This window comes from Geotrypetes seraphini, chromosome 9, assembly GCF_902459505.1.
Source record: "Geotrypetes seraphini chromosome 9, aGeoSer1.1, whole genome shotgun sequence".
In the NCBI taxonomy this organism is placed as follows: Eukaryota; Metazoa; Chordata; class Amphibia; order Gymnophiona; family Dermophiidae; genus Geotrypetes; species Geotrypetes seraphini.
The window spans coordinates 123,963,435-123,985,335 of record NC_047092.1 but is presented as its reverse complement, the minus strand read 5'-3'; the positions used below and the strand labels follow the sequence as shown (position 1 = coordinate 123,985,335).

Below are 21,901 nucleotides of genomic sequence, written 5' to 3'. Positions count from 1 at the left end.
AGGTCCGCCCCGGGTGCACGCCCCAAGGGGGTGTACAGCTGGCCACAAACCGGGGAATAGGCTGCCGCTGGGAACAAGTCATCGGGAACAAGCCGGCCAAGTTCTCCCTTATTTTCTTCCCTGCAGGGCCGACCCCGACGTCAATTTTGAAGTCGGAGAGAACGTTCTGGGCCAGCCAATCGCTGCCTGGCTGGCCCGGAACATCCTCTCCGACGTTAGAATTGACGTTCAATGGCGAAAGTTGGTCGGCCCAGCAGGGAAGAGAAGCAGGGCGAACTTGGAGCCGGCCTGTTTCCAATGGCGGCAGTGGAAGCCTATTCCCCAGCAGCGGTGGCAGCATTTTCCCAAAGGCGGTGGCATGGGGGAGGGGAGGGCAAGGAGAAAAAAAGAATTGGGGGGGACGACAGGGAGCCAGAAAAAAAGGGGGCAGGGTGAAACAAAGAAAAAGAAAAAATGGGGCACGGAGAGAGAGAGAAAGAGAAAGACAGACAGAGAGAAAGAGGGCATGGAGAGAGAAAGAAAGAAGGGGGCAGGGTGAAACAAAGAAAGAAATGGGGCACGAAGAGAGAGAGAGAAAGACAGACATACAGAAAGAAAGGGAGCATGGAGAGAGAAAGAAAGAAGGGGGCAGGGTGAAATAAAGAAAAAGTTTGGGGAGGGAATGAGGTCTGGAGGAGAGGAAGCATACAGGAGGCTGAAAGAAGGGAAGAAATATTGGATGCACAGTCAGAAGAATAAAGTGCAACCAGAGACTGATGAAATTACCAAACATAGGTAAGAAAAATGATTTTATTTTCAATTTAGTGATCAAAATGTGTACATTTTGAGAATTTATATATGCTGTCTATATTTTGCACTCCGGCCCCTTTTACTAAACCGCAATAGCGTTTTTTAGCGCAGGGAGCCTATGAGTGTTGAGAGCAGCGTGGGGCATTCAGTGCAGCTCCCTGCGCTAAAAACCGCTACCACGGTTTAGTAAAAAGGGAGGGGGGTATATTTGTCTATTTTTGTATAGTTGTTACTGAGGTGACATTGCATAAAGTTATCTGCCTTGACCTCTTTGAAAACCCGCGGAATATAAATGATAATTAACATTTTCTCAGCGTACAGTGTGCTTTGTGTTTTTAAAATTTTATTGTTGTTAGATCATTTTGACTTGGCCACGAAGGTAAGGGGGAGGGAGGGAGGGGAGCTGCTGAAAGACATCTAGTAATCCTTGCAGGCTTGACTGTGCAGGGAATTATTTTTGTAAAATCATGTTTTGTTATGTGACTGGCATTATTTAGATTTTAATTTCTATGAATGAATAGAATGAAAATGATATAAAATTACTTGCTTGTTTTTATGTGTGTACACTGAAGGTAAGTGGAGAGAGAGTGGGTTGAGGATGCTGAAGGGAAATGGGGAGAAGACACTGATTTATAAATTGACAATTGTATAGAATATTGTTTCTTTTTATACTTTAATATAATAAGTTCAATATAAAACAATTCAAGGCTTGTGTGGATGGAATCAGGTGGTTTGCGGGGATGGGGACCGAGCTTACGGGGATTAGTCCAATAAAATGGTATTTTCTTATTTCTCATTATTTGTTTTATTTTTATTTGTTAATTTGTAAAGTGGTGATTGTTATGTATCAGTTTTTTCAAATTTACATCTACTGTCTTTATATTTTGCACAGTATTAGAGGACATGTATTACTGTTTTTGTGGTGTTGTAGTGTTGCATTGTATGTAGAGTCTGGTTTCTTGGTGGTTCAGTTTAACTTTTGTCTACATATTTCTATTTTTAGTTTGCGATTATTCCATATTGGGCGAGGGTGTTTCTGTCTGTGTGTATGAAAGGGACATGGCTTTCTGATAGCATCGACTGTACAGGATCAATTCACTTTGCAGGATCTGGTTTGTTTAGTTTTACAATGTATGTCTTGGTGTTCTAGTGCTCACTGCAGTGTTTAAGATGCTGCCTTTTCCTAGGTACACTGTTGTGTGATATGTGTATTGTTACTAAAATCATATTTTTCATATAGATGGGGGGGGGGGTCAAAAAATAATGGGCCCCAGGTGTCACATATGCTAGGTACGCCACTGCTTTGGTGAGACCTCATTTAGAATATGTTTACAATTCTGGACACCCCACCTTCAAAAAGATATAAAAAGGACGGAGTCAGTCCAGAGGAAGGCTACTAAAATGGTATGTGGCCTTCAACATAAGGCTTATGGGAACAGACGTAAAGATCTCAATCTGTATACTTTGGAGGAAAGGTGGAACAGGAGAGATATGATAGAGTCATTTAAATACCTACATAATATAAATGTGCATGAGTCCAGCCTATTTCATTTGAAAGGAAACTCTGCAATGAGAGGGCATAAGATGAAGTTAAGAGGTGATAGGCTCCAGAATAATTTAAGGAAATACTTTTTTACAGAAAGGGTAGTAGATGCATGGAACACTTTCCCAGAAGAGGTGGTGGAGACAGACTATGTCTGAATTCAAAAGGGCCTGTGATAGGCACGTGGGATCTCTCGGAGAGAAAGAGATAATGGTTATAGATTAGATGGGCCATTTGTCCTTTATCTGCCATCATGTTTCTATGTTTCTAAGTTAAACAGAACAGTACAACATCCATATATATTAACATTTTGAGTGCCTATAAAATATCTTTACTGGTAGCATTTTGCTATATTGCAATTGCAAGTGGCTCAAAGACAATGTTGAAGAGTAGGAGCAATGGGAGCAACCTTGCCTAGTGTTATGAGCTAAAGCAAAGGGGAGAGACCTTAGGTTATTCTGAGGCTAGCAGTACAAATTCTTTTGAACAAACGGATTTCACACCTAACCATTCCAGTGTTGTGAATAGGTATTACCATTCAACTCAACCAAAAGCTCTCAGTATCTCAAGATACCAAGAAACCTTAAGAATGGAGGGTTTTAGTAAACTCCCTCCCCCCCCCCAAAAAAAACCCAAAACCCCCACAAAACAAAACAACAGTGAAGGTAACAAATCCTACAAAACATTCCAGGAGGAAGACAAAGAATGGCAATATTAGTAAGTTGGTAAGTTGGCAATATTAGCTAGGAATCAATATATAGATAAAAAGGATTTTATTTGATTCAGTGATATGAAACAACAAACTCAACAAGGTGCCATGTTTAGTCAAAAATTGCCTTCTTCAGGAGTCATCGTTGACCTATGACATTCATAATCATACTTGTGGCTTATAAAGATTAATATTTTTCACAAAGATTGACTAAAATGGCATCTTAAAATTATATCTCAGACACTAACGCTCAAATACGCAAGAAGCAGGATCACATAAAATCCCTTTTATCTACATTTTGATTCACAGCTATTATTGCCCCATGATCGGAATCTGCCAACTTACCTCTACTCATTTCTTTTGTCTTGACAAACTCAAACATATAACAGAATAAGCAAGCGGTGTTGGATGAAATGTGTCATGCAGGAATCCTGACTGGTCAATATGAATTGGGCCCAATCATGGACAGAAGTTCTAGGGCAACCATTCATGTTTATGCTCATCAATAGATATTAGTCTTTTGCATAAAAGGTTAGACTGTTTGAATCTTGGAGATTTCATCAACCAGCAGCGAAAGAGTATACATTTTATTTGCTATTTCATAACTCGAGAATTAATTATTTCTTGATTTCAAAAAATATTTTTCCCAATGTTGCTAGTACAGATATTAAGTCAATCATGCTTCAAAGTGGAGGAGTACCTAATGGTTACTGCAGTGGGCTAAGAACCTTGGTAATTGGGTCTGATTCCTGGGCAACTCACTTAACCTTCCTTTGACAAAACTTAGATTGTGAGCACACATCAGTCAGTGATTACAAAAATACTGAACTGAATATTGCCCCTTACAGCACCTGCTTCACTGTTGTTTGAAAGTTTTGGCTGAAATCCAGCGATGTATCTACATAGAATAGTGGGCACAGCATAGTTAGGTTCAAAATACTTGGTTAGCTGCATTGGTACTGAATATCTGTAATTTCCAAATAATTTCTGGGTCTGCTCGCAAGTCTACCCCAGCACTAACCAGATAGTGTCACAGTGACACTAAATATAGCAGCTGAGACAGACAATGCAATGTAACTAGAAAGGGGCCTCTTCCAGGCCCTGCATTGACTACATGTTAATCTACCTGGGAATGGGAGGGGGTTCAGGACCAGAAGGGCCCAGTGAAGTTTCAAATCAGGGCTTTTTCATGCCTTGACAGCAGCTTTATCCAACACTAGAAAGATTGCAAACAGTATTTTGAAGAGAGAGACTGCACAGGGGGAAAAGTTCCCTGAGTCTTGTCTTGGCATTTAGGCAAATGAGAAAAATGATTCAAATGCTACCTGAAACTTGCTCCTAGCCCATTACTTGAAGTATAAATTTTCATTGGCAAGAATGATCTAGGTTAGAACAAGCGACAATGATATAAGGCTTCCTATCGTATCATTCCTTTTTGTTGTTTGTGTTGGTTATTAGGCATATATTGTAATTAGTTTCTCCCTTTTTGTTGTTTGTATTGATTATTAGGCATATATTGTAATTAGTTTCTCCCTCCCTACCACCTATGCTATGTCTTTATCTAACATTTGTACTTTTGAGTCCCTTGAACACCTATGTTCTGCTTTTAAATATGTGTGTACACTGTCTCAACAGTTCGATAAAAATAAACTTGAAGTATACTCAGGGGTAACATTTGGAAAATATCTTTTCAGGGAATTATCTTTTCTGGATGCATAGAACAGCTTTCCAGTAGAGATTATTGCTTGATCCCATCTGTGCATTTCTGTGCTATTTTATTTTATACCGAAGCCCATTTAATTCCTATGGATTTGGTGCATTTGCCATGGGAGAATCACTACTGCAGCTTTTTAAAAGGGAATATTAGGGCTCCTTTTACTAAGCCGCGTTAGGGCATTAACACATGGAATATCGTGCACTAAATTGCCGTGCACACTAGATGCTAATGCCAGCATTGAGATGGCATTAGTTCTAGCCACGTAGCGTGGGTTTAGCGCGCGCTAAAATGCTGCATGCATTAAAAACGCTAACACAGCTTAGTAATAGGATCCCTTAGTTATCTCAGGACCCTAATTAATTAACAGGAATATTATTCACTCTTTTTTTTTTTTTCTTTCTGGTTCTCTTTTCCTTTAACTTTCAATTTCCATTGGATTATGACTCTTGACGCCTCATAATGTGGACTATTTTTGTTAAATATTTTCTTCCAAGCAGGGTTTGCTCTATTGTTTCTTGTCATATTATCTAAGTTTCCTTTTCATAGTATTATAAATGCAAATTGTAAAAAATAGGCATGGCATAAGCATAGTGGATCCCTAGTTGCAAAGAAGTGATGGGAAAACCATAGATCAACTGAGGTCTACAGCACTGAGTGTAAGAGTTTGTTATTGCCGTTGAACTCTATGAGTCTATATTACAACAAGTGAGAAAAGACTATTTTCTACAATATCTTTATTAATAGATATGAACAAATATAAGGCACCTTATAGTCATGATTACAATTTCAAAGTTTACATTTTTTGTGATATGAATTACAGAACTGAAATTTCACTTGTATGAGGCTACCAATGTCTATTGCTACAGGCTAGGGTTTGAAAGAAAATCAGTATGGTGATGGAAAGACCTGTTCCAGGGTGAACAAGAGAAATTTAATGCACTCATATTCTGAGATAGTGCCACATTCAAATAGGCAGCAGAAGGTTGGAGAGCCATCAGGCCCAGGTCCTAAGTATTGCAGATCAGAGTAGGCACAGGGACCTGGGTTGATGATTATAGGCTCTTCCCACTGCTCAGGTTCCAAGGGATTCTTGTTGAAATACAGCCCTAAATCTCTCCTCTTAGATGGGTCTGTGGGGTGAGAAAACAGCATCCAGGTATCTGTGCCATCTACAGAGAACCCAATAACACTTCCATGGCAACCAAAAGGTTGCTCCACCAGCCTGTCTGCTTGTCGGACTTCCTGGAAATCTCTTCCGTAAGTTTGACTAATTGCCTCAACCCTAGCTCCCTCCATGCTCCTGGCATTACAGTATAGCTGTGTCTCCCCTTCCTTGTTCACTTCTACCATTTGGCATTCCAATGCACTTTTTTGAGTTATTAATTTTCCAAGGTTCCATGTTTCCCCAAGATCAGAACTGATAATACTGAAGGCATAAGGAACAGCACGAGTATTAGGGTTGTGTATATAGTAGGTATAAGAAGGGATCACCAAGCTTTGAGCTTCATCATTTAGCTGTAAACAGTGGCCTGGTCCCACAGCAAATGTAGCCCATTTTCCATATTCAGTACCAATCACAGACTCTGTGAGATCTGTGATAGGGCTCCAGGTTTGCCCCTCATCTGTGCTGGTGATGTGACACAAACGTGCCAGGTTAGTTTGGGTCTTGATCTGATGTTGCTCAGACACCTTGCCCAGGATGGTTATAAAGAACAGGAAAAGTGTGTGTGTCACTTCATCGTAGACAGGACTCGGATTCATGGATCGCTGACCATCCAGCTGAGCAGTTTCAAGAATCTCAAGGTCTCCCCACTGTCAGAAAGTAATAAAAAATGTGAGGGATGAAACAGAAAAACATATATTACATCATAGAAGACTAAAGTGGAAGCTCAGAGCTTGTGTTATTCAATTGCAAACAAGACTTCTTTCTGTCCCTAAAATGCCCTAGCCAGAACCAACATAATTGCTATAGGCAGCAGCACGGCTATCCAGGGCCGTGGAGTTGATACACTAAACTCCTCTGTTTTTCTACTATACAATCTTGACTCTGAATCATACTATAGAATTAGTAATTATAGAAACAGGATATTTATTTGAAGTTTGAACATGGAACCTGAAAAACAACAAAATGTCAGATGAAAATGTACAAGAAGAGTGAGGTATTACAAAACGAAGAGCACCAGCTGTTGAAACAAAGTATTTTATTAAAGAGACTCAACATGGCCAAGTTTCAAAGATGAAGTCTGCTTCAGGAGTCCATTAACTCAGAAGGCAGTGGTGTGAGGAATGATAAAGATATCAACTGAATCAAATGCACTTGTGCTCAACTCAGGACAAATAAGCTTCTCCTCTAGTGCACAAAGCCCTGAGTGATAAGCACCGAGTATCCTGAGTTGAGCATCAGTGCATTTGATTCATTTGATATCTTCATCACCGAAACATGGCCATGTTGAAACTCTACAATATACTACTTTATTTAGACATATGGTGCTCTTTATTTTGTTGTACCTCACTCTTTTGCTTGTTGTTGCAATACCTGTGAGGTCGTGTTGCTTCTTTGATTTCCAGATGAAAATATAAAATACACTGTTGTAAGTTTTTATTTTGAAGCTGAAATTGGAATTGGTATATTTTTACTGACTCTAACTCCACCCAAAATTGCTTCCAACTGCGAAAGCTAGAAGGATGGTAGGGTGCATAGGAAGAGGTATGGCAAAGACCACACATCATTTTAGTAGCCTTTCTCTGGACTGACCTCATTCTTGTATATCTTTTTGAAGATGTGGTCTCCAGAATTGTACACAATATTCTAATTGAGGTCTCACCAAAGTCTTATACAGGGGCATCAATACCTCCTTTTTCATACTGGCCATACCTCTTCCTATGCACCCTATCATCCTTCAGAGCGTCTTCTCTCTGCCATGGTCCCGCCCATTCTCTGATGTCAGAGAAGGGGCAGGACCGTGGCAGAGAGAAGACGCTCCAAAGCCTTTCAGCAGTTTGCAAAGATCACTAGCACCAGCGATCTTATTTCAGGCTGCTGAAGTTAAGAAGATTGATTCGGGAGGCCAGTGAGGAAGACGCAAGGAGGAGGTATAGTCCTTTGGAGGGGTGCGGCCTTCTGGGGGGTGCGGCCTTCCGGGGGAGGGAGGGTACAGGCCTTCAGAGGAGATAGGCAGGCAGGCCTTCAGGGGAGATGCAGGCCTTCAAAGGGGGGGACAGGCAGGCAGGCAGGCCTTCGGGGGCGGATGTAGGCCTTCAAAGGGAGGGGCAGGCAGGCAGGCCTTCAAAGGAGGGGGACAGGCAGGCAGGCAGGCCTTCAGGGGGGCTGCAGGCCTTCAAAGGGGGGGACAGGGAGACAGGCCTTCGGGGGGATGCAGGCCTTCAAAGGGGGGGACAGGCCTTCAGGGGGGACAGGCAGGCAGGTCTTCGGGGGGGATGTAGGCCTTCGAGGGGGGGGACAGACCAGGGGAAGGGGGCCCTGGTGTAGAAGTACACGGAGGGAGGGAGGGAGGGAGGAAAGGGGGGTTCAAAGAGATGTGCATATGCTGGACTTTGGGGGGGAAAAAATAATGGGTCTGAAAATAGAGGAGAGGAAGAGAGATGATGGACAATGGGATTTAGGGAGGGAAGGAACAGAAAGGGAGAGAAGTTGGACACAAGGGATGGTGTGGAGGGGGGGGATAGAGATATTGGATAGGAGGGTAGTTGGGAAACGAAAGGGAGAGATGGTGGACCCTAGGGTGGTGGGGAAGGAGAGAGAGATGCTGGATGAAAGGGTAGTTAAGAAAAGATGGATCTGTGGATGGAGATGAAAAAAAAGAGAAAGATGCCAGACCTCCGGGGGAGGGAAGGGAAACGGAAGGGGAGGACAGAGATGGCAGATGGATGGTTAGAATGGAGAAAGAAGAAAGAAGGAGACCCTGGCAAGCAAGTTATTAGAAGACAACAAGATTTGAATGACCAGACAACAAAAGATAGAAAAACTAATTATATTTTCCCTTTTGTGATTACAATATATAAGATTTGAAACATGTATCCTGCCAGAGCTGGTGTTAGACCGCAAATGTGAGCTAGGATTTAAGAGAGAGAGGAAAAGTCTTTTTTGTTTGTTTATTTTGTTTACACCACAGCGCCAGTGTGGTTAGGAGAAGACAAAGGGGGTGAAGAGGCTATAAAAGGGGCGAAAAGGCTATAAAATAAATCCACCAGGATGTTTGAAAAAAACACCCAATTGGGTAGGAAAATCGAATTGAATCGAATCGAAAAACCAATTCAGTAGGCTGAATCGAATCGAATCAAAAATTTTTTTTCCTGAATCGGGCAGCACTAATGATCACCCACTGTAACATCAGAAGCAATTTCTCCATTTGTAAGCACTAAGTTCAGTATGACCCCATCCCGAATGGGTTCCATTGCCATTATAGGCAGAAGGGTTCACTTGGTTTCAGATCTCTTCCACATAGACTCCTTGAAGGACTTGGCATAGATTTTATGATGGAGATGGAGGGATTTAATATTTCAAGGCCCAAGGCATAGTAACATAGTAAATTTACAGCAGATAAAGACCTTAACCATCCATCCAGTCTGCCCATTAGTTATACCCATTAAAAATACATGATTAAATTAATTTGTCTCTTCTTTGATGTTTCTGGGTCATAGACAGTAAAATCCATCTGGTATTGTCCTAGGTTCCAAATGCTGAAGTTGCCGTCCAAGCTCATTCCATCCTATCCAACCATCCTGTTTGCAGGATATCTACCATAAAGTATGGCCAGTAACATCCTCATGTTCCAAGTTAGTAGATTTCCCATTGATGCCCTCCCCAGCCCAATCCTACACAAAATCATCACATATGGGACACAGATTGTGCAAGTCTTTCCAGTACCAGCCTTAGTTCTTAAATTTACATTCTTCATTTTCTAATTAGAGATCCTCTATGTTTATCCCAAATTTTTTTGAATTCCATCACCGTTTTCCTCTCCACCACTTCCCTTGGGAGGGCATTCCAGGCATCTACTACCCTCTCCGTGAAAAAGAATTTCCTAACATTGCTCCTGAGTCTTCCTCCCTGCAACCTCAAATTATGCCCTCTAGTTTTACCGTTAGCATAGTGGGAATGATTCTATAAGTGGACAGATTTGTTGGGCCGTCGGCCCTTTTCTGCTGTCATACTCTATGTTTCTATGTCAATCATACTTAGGCACCATTTACAGTGACAAGGGGTACTTATGTAAAAACTTAGGTGCCTGAAATGTAGGCCTTTGTTTTAAGGGTCTACATTTCAGGTGCCTACTTTTTTGAGAATCACGCTTAGCAGTGCCTAAGTCATACTCTGCCCATAGAAACTAAGGCCCGAGTAGATCAGGGGGGTCCCGATGAGCTGGGTACCCATTTGTCTCCCTCCCTCCTTTAAAAGGAGTCAACATTTTGCTTTCCTCTTCCCCTCCCCCCCCCACAGAATAGCAGTGGCTCTCTTCTCAACCTCCAGACTAACAGTGGCTTCCTCCCCTCCCCTCCCAGCAGCTCTCAGTATTCTAATTTGCTTACAGCAGTGCCAGTAGCGTCAGCACAGTGATTCACTTAGGCAGCCTTGGGGCTTTTGCTGAGTCATGGCCCGCCTCTGATGATGCAACTTCCTCTTTCCTCAGAGGTGGGCACGACCCATCAAAGGACCCAAGGCTGCCTAAGTGAACCGTTGTGCTGACACTACTGACACTGCTGCAGGCAAGTTATAACACTGAGCTGCTGCTAGTATAGGTAAGGGAAGGTGCTGTTGTCACTGGTTGGAGGTGGAAAGGGGAGCTGGTAGGGTGGTAGGGTGAAGGAGTGAGTGCTGGTAGGGTGAAAGGGGGAAGGAGAACTAAAGCCCATATGAAGATTATAAAATTATATTTTGTGCATATGAAGAATGAAAGGAAAAAATAGTATTCCAATTGGTAGTATTATTATATAGGTGGGGTCTAAAGCAGAGATTGGGGTTTGTCTAGGGCAGACATTTTTCCTGTTTGAAAATGGCTCTAAGATTGGATCTTTGGGGGGACATAATAAGAAAAATGTCCCAATTTGCACCTGGATGTTTTTTCAAAAATGCCCCTTTATGAGGGCAAACGTAATGTATTTCAGGGGGGAAAGGAAGACATTTTAAGGTTGAAGTTAGAGAGTAAAATTGTTATTTAGCAATATTGTTGGATTAATCATCTATTGCTGACTGCCTAGTCTGTGATGTCACTGTTTAATTATGAAGGAATATAACTTGCACAGTGACACCTTGTTGAGTATTTATATGTTATTATGCACATTAAGTGACCGGTCTGCTGTCTCTTTCCTAAACCAGAGCTCATGCATATATGCTACCTGATAGTTCTACTGCCTCTCTCTGTCCTAAACTACATGCATAGGGATTAATTGACAGGTCTGCTGTCCCTCTGTCCTAAGCAAGAGTTTATACATGTTCATTAATGGAGAAGTCTATTGCTTCTGTTAGTCAGCCTTGCAAATTCTTAATATGGTGCCAAGGGACTGCAGCTTCTTCCACCCCAGATATGGAGCACATGAAAACCTAAAGAGAGCTGATGCAATCTGTCTAATCTTCTGAGTTACCTCAACACACATTGCTGTTGTATCATATGCTCCTCTGCGCAGAACTAGCTTCTTAGAATGTTCATCCACCTCATCATCTCGTTCCTCAGCGAATGCCAGCAATGTATTGGAATGTTTCAGATAAATCAGGGCTGGGATTCTATAGACATATTTTTGCTTAAGAAAGAGCACATCTTCCTGTAGATTAGGAATAGAAACCATGCTGTGTCTGCTGAAAGAAGGGAAGAAAAAGTAAACACCTTGTCTACAATACTAGCAGTATGTTCTTTACAGAAGAGACAGAGGGGGAAAGGGTACAACTAATATGGAAGGGGAAAGAGGAATAATTTAATTTGATCCATGAAAGCAGAGGAACTTAGGCTTTTTCAATTAATCCATGTTTGAAAAATATTTTTTGACAAGCCAGAGAAAAATAAATTAAAGCCACAAACAAACTAATTCCTTTTTGACTTACAGGTACATTCCTAGACATTGGCACATGGGGCTCAGGACTGACTCTGTGTACCAGTGCCCTGGGTGTCATTTCTTGGAATGCAAAGAAGAAGCAGAGTGAGCCTGGTCTTCAAACGACTAACAGTTTAATGGCAACCAATATAGCATATGCAGCATATCATCTAAGCCAGTGGTCTCAAACTCAAACCCTTTGCGGGGCCACATTTTGGATTTGTAGGTACTTGGAGGGCTGCAGAAAAAATAGTTAATGCCTTATTAAAGAAATGACAAATTTGCATGAGGTAAAACTCTTTATAGTTTATAAAACTTTCCTTTAACAGTTAAAAGGAAAGATATATAAACTATAAAGAGTTTTTACCTCATGCAAAATTGTCATTTCTTTAATAAGACATTAACTATTTTTTCTGCGGCCCTTCAAGTACTCTATTTTTTTCTGCAGCACTCACATTTAAAGTCCAATATCTTTTCTTTCTCAAAATTGGCACATTTCAATCACTAAATTGAAAATAAAATCATTTTCCTACCTTTGTTTGGTAATTTCATCAGTCTCTGGTTGCACTTTATTCTTCTGACTGTGCATCCAATACTTCTTCCCTTCTTTCAGCCTCCTGTATGCTTCCTCTCCTCCAGCCAGACCTCATTCCCTCCCCCAACTTTTTCTTTCTTTCTCTGATTCCGTGCCCCATTTTTTGCTTTTTTTTTCTGGCTCCCTGTCCCCACCCCACTTTCTTTCTTTCTTTCTTTCTTCCTTCCTTCCTTCCTTCCTGCCCTCCCCCATGCTGCTGCGGAATAGGCTGCTGCTGCCGCTATCGGGAACAGGCCATCTCCCTGCTTCTCTTCTGCACGGGGCCAACCAACTCTCGCTGCCCGATGTCAATTCTAACGTCGGAAAGGACGTTCTGGGCAGCCAGGCAGCGATAGGCTAGCCAGAACATCCTCTCGACCTCAGAATTGACGTCGGGCCGCCAGAGTTGGTCGGCCCTGCAGGGAAGAAAACAGTGAACTGCCCCCCCCCTTGGTACGCCACTGGAGCAGCAGCGTGTCTGGCCGGCTCGTTCCTTCAAAGCCGCGGGTGGCAGCTCCTTGTGAGATCCGCGCCTGCGTCTGAAGCCTCTCTGATGTTGTGACATCAGAGAGGCTTCCGATGCAGGAGTGGATAGCGCAAGGAGCCGACTTTGGGGATAGATTCCGTACAAACGTAAGGATTCCGTACAAACGTAAGGAAGTTATTCTTCACCCAGAGAGTGGTAGAAAAATGGAACATAAGAGGACATAAGAGAAGTGGAAAGACAGTGGTCTAAGTTGAAAGAAGCGATAAAAATGGCTACGGACCTTTATGTGAAGAAAATAAATAAAAACAAGAGAAAAAGGTAAACCGATATGGCTCTCCAAACTACTGGCAGAGAAAACAAAGGCGAAAGAGTTGGCATTCGTGAAATATTAAAAAACCCAAGAAGAGGAGTGCAGAAAGGACTACAGGGTAAAACTGAAAAAAGCCAAGATAGAGATACGTCTGGCGAAAGCGCAGGCAGAAGAACAAATGACTAAAAATGTAGAAAAGGGAGATAAAATTTTTTCAGATATATTAGTGAAAGGAGGGAGACGAAAAATGGAATTGCTAAACTAAAAGATGCTGGGAAGCGATATGTGGAGAGTAATAAGGAAAAAGCAAACATGTTAAACAAATACTTCAGTTCTGTGTTCACAGAAGAAAATCCTGGAGAAGGACCGAGATTGTCTGGCAAAGTAACACGAGAAAATGGAGTAGATTCTGCACCATTCATGGAGGAGAGTGTTTATGAGCAACTTGAAAAACTGAAGGTGGACAAAGCGATGGGACCAGATGGGATCCATCCCAGGATACTGAAGGAGCTCAGAGAGGTTCTGGTGGGTCCTATTAAAGACTTGTTCAACAAATCTCTGGAGATGGGAGTGGTTCCTGGGGATTGGAGAAGAGTGGATGTGGTTCCTATTCATAAAAGTGTTCACAGGGATGAAGCGGAAAACTACAGGCCAGTGAGCCTCACTTCGGTTGTTGGAAAAATAATGGAAATGTTGCTAAAAGAAAGGATAGTGTACTACCTTGAATCTAATGGGTTACAGGATCCGAGGCAACATGGCTTTACAAAAGGTAAATAGTGCCAAACAAACCTGATTGAATTTTTTGATTGGGTAACCAGAGAGCTGGATCAAGGACATATGCTAGATATAATTTACATAAATTTCAGCAAAGCCTTTGATACGGTTCCTCATAGGAGGCTCTTGAACAAACTTGAAGGGCTGAAGTTAGGACCCAAAGTGGTGAACTGGGTTAGAAATTGGCTGTTGGACAGATGCCAGAAGGTGATGGTTAATGGAAGTCGCGAAGGAGGAAGGAAAGGTGAGTAGTGGAGTCCCTCAGGGTTCGGTGCTGGTGCCGATCGTGTTCAATATGATTGTGAGTGACATTGCTGAAGGGTTAGAAGGAAATGTTTGCCTTTTTGCGAATGATACCAAGATTTGTAACAGAGTAGACTCTGAAGAGGAAGTGGAAAAGATGAAAAAGGATCTGCAAAAGTTAGAGCAGTGATTCCCAACCCTGTCCTGGAGGAACACCAGGCCAATCGGGTTTTCAGGCTAGCCCTAATGAATATGCATGAGAGAGATTTGCATATGATGGAAGTGATAGGCATGCAAATTTGCTTCATGCATATTCATTAGGGCTAGCCTGAAAACCCAATTGGCCTGGTGTTCCTCCAGGACAGGGTTGGGAACCACTGAGTTAGAGGAATGGTCTAATGCCTGGCAACTAAAATTCAATGCAAAGAAATGCAGAATAATGCATTTGAGGATTAATAATCGGAAGGAACTGTATATGATGGGAGCTGAGAAGCTGATATGCACAGACAGGGAAAAGGACCTTGGGGTGATAGTGTCTGAAGATCTAAAGGTGAAAAAACAGTGTGACAAGGCGGTGGCTGCTGCCAGAAGAATGCTGGGCTGTATAAAGAGAAGTGTAGCCAGTAGAAGGAAGAAGGTGTTGATGCCCCTGTACAGGTCTTTGGTGAGGCCCCACTTTGAGTATTGTGTTCAGTTTTGGAGACCGTATCTGGCGAAGGACATAAGAAGGCTTGAAGCGGTACAGAGGAGGACGATGAAATGATAGGAGACTTGCGCCAGAAGACGTATGAGGAGTTACTGGAAGCCCTAAATATGTATACCCTAGAGGAAAGGAGGGACAGGGGAGATATGATTCAGACGTTCAAATACTTGAAGGGTATTAATGTAGAACAAAATCTTTTCCAGAAAAAGGGAAATGGTAAAACCAGAGGACATAATTTGAGGTTGAGGGGTGGTAGATTCAAGACCAATGTTAGGAAATTCTACTTTACGGAGAGGGTGGTGGTTGCCTGGAATGCGCTCCTGAGAGATGTGGTGGAGAGGAAAACGGTGACGGAGTTCAAAGAAGCGTGGGATGAACATAGAGGATCTAGAATCAGAAAATAATATTAAATATTGAACTAAGGCCAGTACTGGGCGGACTTGCATGGTTTGTGTCTATCTGTATATGGCCACTTGGGAGAGGATGGGCTGGGGAGAGCTTCAATGGCTGTGAGGGTGTAGATGGGGTGGAGTCGGGTTTGATGGAGATTTCAGCAGTTGGAACCCAAGCACAGTACCGGGTAGCGCTTTGGATTCTTGCCCAGAAATAGCTAAGAAGGAAAAATTTAAAAAAAATTTAAATTGAATCAAATTGGGCAGACTGGATGGATCATTCGGGTCTTTATCTGCCATCATCTACTATGCTACTATGACAAAACTTGCGGGGACAGGACGGGGAAATTGAGTTCCTGCGGGAACAGGGACAAATTTGTCCCCCTGTCATTCTCTACACTGAATATCCAGGTTTTTGCTGGCTGGCTAACGCTTGCTAGTTAAGTATAAGTCGAGTTAGGATAAAAACTTGTACCGAAAAACTTGTACTGTAACTATGGCAAATTATAACGTTAATTGTATATTATGTATGTTTAACCTGTAACCCGTTTAGAGTTTTTGGGTAGAACGGGCTAGAAAATGAATTAAATAAATAAATTAACTGATATTCAGCACTAACCAGGCATAGACTAGCTCATAAAGATAGGACAGCTATGCATGTGATCCTATCTATGTGCTAACCTTGCACTGTCAGCACTGAATATTAAGCCATACCCAACCCTGAGATAGTTGGCTTACCTCAAATTTTCAGTGGAGATAACTGGTTATCTCCTGCTGATTATTTTGGGATAGCCAGATATCTGCAATTTAACCAGTTCATGGCTGTTGCTGACCAGTTTAATTGTTGTGAATATCTGGCCTAAAATGTATAAACAAGAAAAGTAAATTAGAAATAAGAAAAATATCAGCTTAATTCTCTATACTAAAGTAAAAAATAAAATTTGAAAAAGTAAAAAGTAAATTTTTGTAAGATTGTGCTCATATGCAATTAAGATGGCTTAAGCACCTAAAGGTGCCACAGCTTCACATCTTTCCACTTTTCAATCATTGCACAAAATTTTTATTTATGTGAACAAATTTTAATACAAAAATGTATTTATTTATTTATTTATTGAATTCTCACATATTATATCAAACACATTTGGGCCCCCTTTTACAAAGCCATATAGCCAAGTGCCATGCTGTAAATGCTCCGACGCTCATTCATTTCTATGGGTGTCAGAGCATTTACCGCTGCCAGATTTATTAAAAGACATGCTTGATTTGCAAAAAGTATCTTTATATTATTTTATTATTTTTCTTATCAGGCAAAAGTAACAGGGTTATACAATTTTATATAGCACTTATAGTTTAAGTGGTTTACATTCCGGTACTCAAGCATGTTTCCCTATCTGTCCTAGTGGGCTTACACTCTACCTAATGCACCTGGGGCAGTGGGGGATTAAGTGACTTGCCCATGGTCATAAGGAGCAGCATAGGATTTGAATCCACAACCTCAGGGTGCTGAGACTGTAGCTCTAACCACTTAGAAACATAGAAACATAGAAAGTGACGGCAGAAAAAGGCCGAGGCCCATCGAGTCTGCCCACACCGCTGACCCACCCCCCCTATTTAATCACTCTCTGATGACCTTTCCCTCCTAGAGATCCGACATGAGCATCCCATCTGTTCTTAAAATCCGGCACGCTGCTGGCCTCGATCACCTGCACTGGGAGCTTGTTCCAGCTGTCAACCACTCTTTCGGTGAAGAAGTATTTCCTGGTGTCGCCATGAAACTTCCCGCCCTTTATTTTCAGCGGGTGTCCTCTTGTGGCGGAGGGTCCTTTAAGAAGGAAAATATCATCTTCTCCCGCGATACGACCAGTGACATACTTAAACGTCTCAATCATGTCTCCTCTCTCCCTGCGTTCTTCGAGAGACTATAGCTGCAATTCGTTCAGTCTTTCTTCGTATGATAGATCTTTAAGCCCCAAGACCATCCTGGTGGCCATCCGCTGTACCGACTCGACTCTCAGTACATCTTTACGGTAATGTGGCCTCCAGAATTGTACGCAGTACTCCAGATGAGGCCTCACCATGGTTCTGTACAAGGGCATTAGGACGTCGGGCTTCCGACTAACAAAGCTTCTCCGGATACAACCCAACATTTGCCTAGCCCTGGATGAGGCCTTCTCCACTTGATTGGCCGTTTTCATGTCTTCACTGATGATCACCCCCACTGTGCTACACTCTCCCCACAATGCACCACAATCAATTAATGATCTTAATACTCAACTTCTCTAACATCAAAAAGTGTCCAAATTAGAACTATAGAGAATAGAGGGAGGAATCTAAGAATCAAGAAAAATTAGGAGGATTAGTATCATAACAATTATACATAGGAACATTACCTGTCCCATTGGCCTAACTTTAAAGCTTTCATAACCAGTGTCACCCTAATCTTCTAATCAAGTTCATTGTGTCTCAGTTGCTTTTCTAGATAATGACGGATTAGATGGAGAAAGTAGTTTTTCTTATTTTCTATAAAAATGATAAATTGCAATGATTCAAGAATCACTATAAAAATGCAATTAGAATGAATCTGAAAAACCAAAGGTCAAAAATGCCATCTTAACTACATACACGCACAATCTTAAAAAAAAATTACTTTTTCTTTTTTTTAACTTTAGAATAATAATAATAACTTTATTTTTGTATACTGCAGTACCATGGCAGTTCAGAGCGGTTAACAAAGGAAGAGACTACATTTACAGCGATGTTACATATAAGACAGTGATGTTGCGTACAAGATAATAGTGTTACAAAGAGGACATTCAGTTGAACTTGGAGTTCAGTTGAACTTGGGCGTTCAGATTAACTTAACAAGTCGGGAGAAGTCAGGTAAATCCGGAGGCATATCAGAGATCAAGACAGGGATGCAAGGTAGGGGGAGTCAGAGAAATTTATCAAAGAGATAAGTTTTGATTGATTTCCTGAAAGTTTGGTAGGAGGGTGAATTAGAGATGAGGGTGGTTAGGCATTTATTCCATTTGCCTGCTTGGAATGCTAGAGATCTATCAAGGAATCTCTTATAGATACAGCCCTTTAGGGATGGGAAGGCAAACAGGTAGGCATTTCGTATGCGAGTGGGGCCTGAAAGTTCAAAGTGTTCGACAAGTAGATTGGGGAAGAGCCTGTTAAGGTTTTGAAGCAGAGGCAAGCAAATTTGAAGATAATCCTTGCCTACATCAGCAGCCAGTGCAGTTTTTTGTAATAAGGGCTTACATGATCAGATTTTTTGAGATCATAAATGAGGTGAACGGTAGCATTTTGTACAATTCTCAGGCGTTTGATGGTTTTCTTAAAGGATCCCAGGTATATAATGTTGCAATAGTCTAAGATGCTTAAGATTAGTGATTGGGCCAACAGTCGAAAGTAGAGGAAATCAAAGTAGCGTTTGATGGTGCGAAGTTTCCAGAGGGTTCAAAAGCATTTTTTAACCTGAGCACTGGTATGGTCTTCGAAGGTCAGGCAACAGTCCAGAATGACTCCAAAGATTTTGATAGTGGGGTTGATTGGGTAATCAAACCTATTTAATTTCAGGGAAGTATTTGTTAGCTTATGGGTAGGGCTTGCCAGGAAAAGTTTTGTTTTTTCAGGGTTCAGTTTTAATTTGTATTGAATGGTCCATTGTTCTATCTTGGTAAAGACAGAAGAGGTGAATTGTTCCGTATCTTGTGTCAGTGAGGTTAAGGGAATAATAATAGTGATGTCGTCTGCGTATATAAATGATTTCAGATTTAAGTCAGATAAGATACGTCCCAGTGGAGCCATGTAGACGTTAAATAGAGAGGGGGATAGGGGGGAGCCTTGTGGAACTCCACAGGGATTGCACCAGGATTGAGAGAAGGTTCCGTTACATTGAACCTGGTAAGAGCGTTTTTTTAAGAATCCAGTGAACCAGTTTAATATCTGTCCAGTGATACCAATGGAGTCGAGGCAACTGAGCAGAATGTCATGGTCAACCAGATCAAAGGCACTGCTCAAGTCAAACTGAAGTACCAGGGTGCTTTTTCCCAGTGAGAACAAGTGGAAGAGATAATTGGTCACAAAGCTAAAACAGTTTCTTTGCTATGATTTGTGCGAAAGCCAGACTGGGAATCATGAAGAATGTTGAACTTCTCTAGGTATTTCATGAGGTCATGATTAACTAGACCTTCCATAAGTTTTTGGAAGAGTGGTATATTGGCAATGGGTCTATAGTTGGTAGTGGAAGAGATTGGTTCCTTGGGGTTTTTAATAATAGGAGATACAAGGATGTGGCCAAGTTCTGTCGGAAAGTGGCCAATGGACAAGCACAGCGAAACCCAGTTGAAAAGTTAAGCTTTAAATGTGGGGGTGGAAGGCAGATTTCAAGATAGAGGGGGGCAGTTGTCTAGTAGGCAATTGGATTTAGCATATTTAGAGTAAAGCTTGAGAAATAGATTCCAGTCTGGGCTTTTAAAATAATTCCAGGTCATGTCTGCTAATGAACCTTCGTTACCTACGGCAGGTTGGTTGAAAACTGGTTCTATGCTGGAAACTATGAGAGATGATTTCAGATTATGAATTTTGTTGGCAAAATAGACAGCTAGGATTGTAGCAGAGGGTGGGAGGTCTGAGTTGGAGCGTTTATGTATATCTATGTCAAACAGAGAATTGATTATTCTAAAAAGTTCTTTGGTATTGAGCAAAGGGGAATTAATTATTTGGGAATAGTGTTTACTGCGTTTATCTTTAATCATTCTTTTGTACTCTTTGACTTTTAGACGCCAGTTGAGTCTATCATTGTCCGTCCCTGATTTACACCATGTTCTTTCAAATTTTTGTACTTCTCGTTTTAAGGCTAGTAGGTCAGTATCGAACCAGCTGTCTGAAGGATGAAGTGTTTAGGTATTTAGCTGGGATTTTTCTAATTTATGGTCAAGCTGGCACTAAGATAGGTGACTTGTGGCAAGTCCAGCACCGCTTCCAACTTGCCCCATGGTAAGAGCAGGGAGAACAATGCTTCATGTGGTAGTAAATTCCATCAGAGGAATTTCCCTAGCTATGAGGCTGCCTATCCCAGTACTGAAAATTAGCTTCCATCTCTGTGCAGAATAAGGAAAGTGGCTCTGCAAAAGGAGCCTATTCAAGGCAAATAATAAAACCCTTTAAAACTGCCTTTAAATAGCATATGTTCCCTATCCGCTATTTTCAGCTTGGCCAAAGGGGGAGCCAAAGGCAGTACTGGCCCATTCCCATAACATAGAGCCTGTGGCATGGCTTGCCACAATATAAGCCTGAGCCTCAGACAGGGAAGGAGGAGGGTCAGGAACGTAGATGGAAACCAGCCCGGCAGAAAGTGCCAGAGAAGTAGACCAGGTGGTGGAACAGTGTAGAGAATGACATGGTGGCTGTTACCCACAGTTAGCCGCGGGTAACCCGCTGAAACAGTGGGAGAAAAAAAAGTAATCGTCGTGGGTATGGGAACAAGGCCATTCACTGCCCCGTGGAGCAGTGACTGACCTTGTCTCCACAGTTAAGGGAGGAAACGTGCACAGTCACCGACCAGGCATCTACCTCCTTCCCTCCCCTTTACCATACCGTGGCAATTTTCTTTTTTTTTTATCTTCCAGCTGCCCAAGCTGGCTTTCATCAAGTCACATGTGGCTGCTGAAACTTCTTCTCTGACGCAACTGGAAACAGGAAGTTGCATTAGAGGAGAAGTTTCAGCAGCCACAAGCAACTTGATGAAAGCCGGCTCGGGTAGCTGGAAGACAAAAAAAAAGGGAAGAAAATTGCCACAGTAAGATGAGGGGAAGGGAGGGAAGGGAGCTGCTGAAAGACATCTAGTAATCCTTGTAGGCTTTACTGTGCAGATTTCACCACTTTTCTATAGCACCTGACTGTCCCTCCTAGTCCCATACATCTACTATATTTCAACTTAGTGTTCAGGAAACCCAGCGGCCCTGGTGTGCTTGTGGGGCGAGGGAGGGAGTGGAAAGAGGAAAAGAAGAGCAACATCGGTCCCTCTGCCAAACTTGCCACCAAACATGCAGAGAAGAGAAAACTGCGAACCCTCCTTTCATATTAGACAATATTTTCCGCCCATCATACTGATTGGCTGCTTTTAAATGGCATTTGCCATAGAACAGATTTCAGTCTTTCTATTGGATCATTCTTCAGGTACGTCAAGGGGAAGCAACCAGCAAGGGAGGAAGTGGGACCCTTGGATGATGGAGACAGAAAGGGAGTGGTAAAAGAGGAAAAGGAGATAGCTGACAGGCTAAATGAGCTCTTCACTTCAGTCTTCATGAGGGAGGACACAACCAACATTCCGGAACCCGAGGAGATCGTAAAAGGAGATCAGGATGAAAATCTGGTCCAACTAGAGGTTAGCAAAGGGGATGTCCTCAGGCAGATAGACAGGCTAAAGAGCGACAAATCGCCAGGTCCGGACGGCATTCACCCAAGGGTACTCAAGGAACTAAGGAACGAAATAGCTGAGCCACTTAGACAAATATGCAACCTATCCTTAAAAACTGGAGAGATTCCGGAAGACTGGAAAATAGCAAATGTCACGCCCATCTTCAAGAAAGGCTCAAGGGGAGAC

At 42.1% G+C, this 21,901-nt stretch overlaps 1 protein-coding gene across 1 annotated transcript; it reads right to left on the bottom strand.

Moving 5' to 3' along the window:
* Window positions 1–5,475: 5,475 nt before the first annotated feature.
* Window positions 5,476–16,147, bottom strand: NEU2 (neuraminidase 2). Its single transcript, XM_033959610.1, has 3 exons — window positions 16,027–16,147; window positions 11,362–11,572; window positions 5,476–6,570 (listed from the first exon to the last, which is right to left on the bottom strand). Exons 2-3 carry the CDS (start codon window positions 11,560–11,562, stop codon window positions 5,644–5,646), a joined length of 1,128 nt encoding a protein of 375 aa, XP_033815501.1. The 5' UTR covers window positions 11,563–11,572; window positions 16,027–16,147; the 3' UTR covers window positions 5,476–5,643.
* Window positions 16,148–21,901: the final 5,754 nt, after the last annotated feature.

Excerpts from the sequence above, each read along its gene's own strand:
- NEU2 (XM_033959610.1), bottom strand. The coding sequence starts at position 11,562 with ATGGTTTCTATTCCTAATCTACAGGAAGATGTGCTCTTTCTTAAGCAA. Across the intron at positions 6,571-11,361 it reads CAACAGCAATGTGTGTTGAG|TGGGGAGACCTTGAGATTCT; the intron begins GTAACTCAGAAG and ends ACTTTCTGACAG.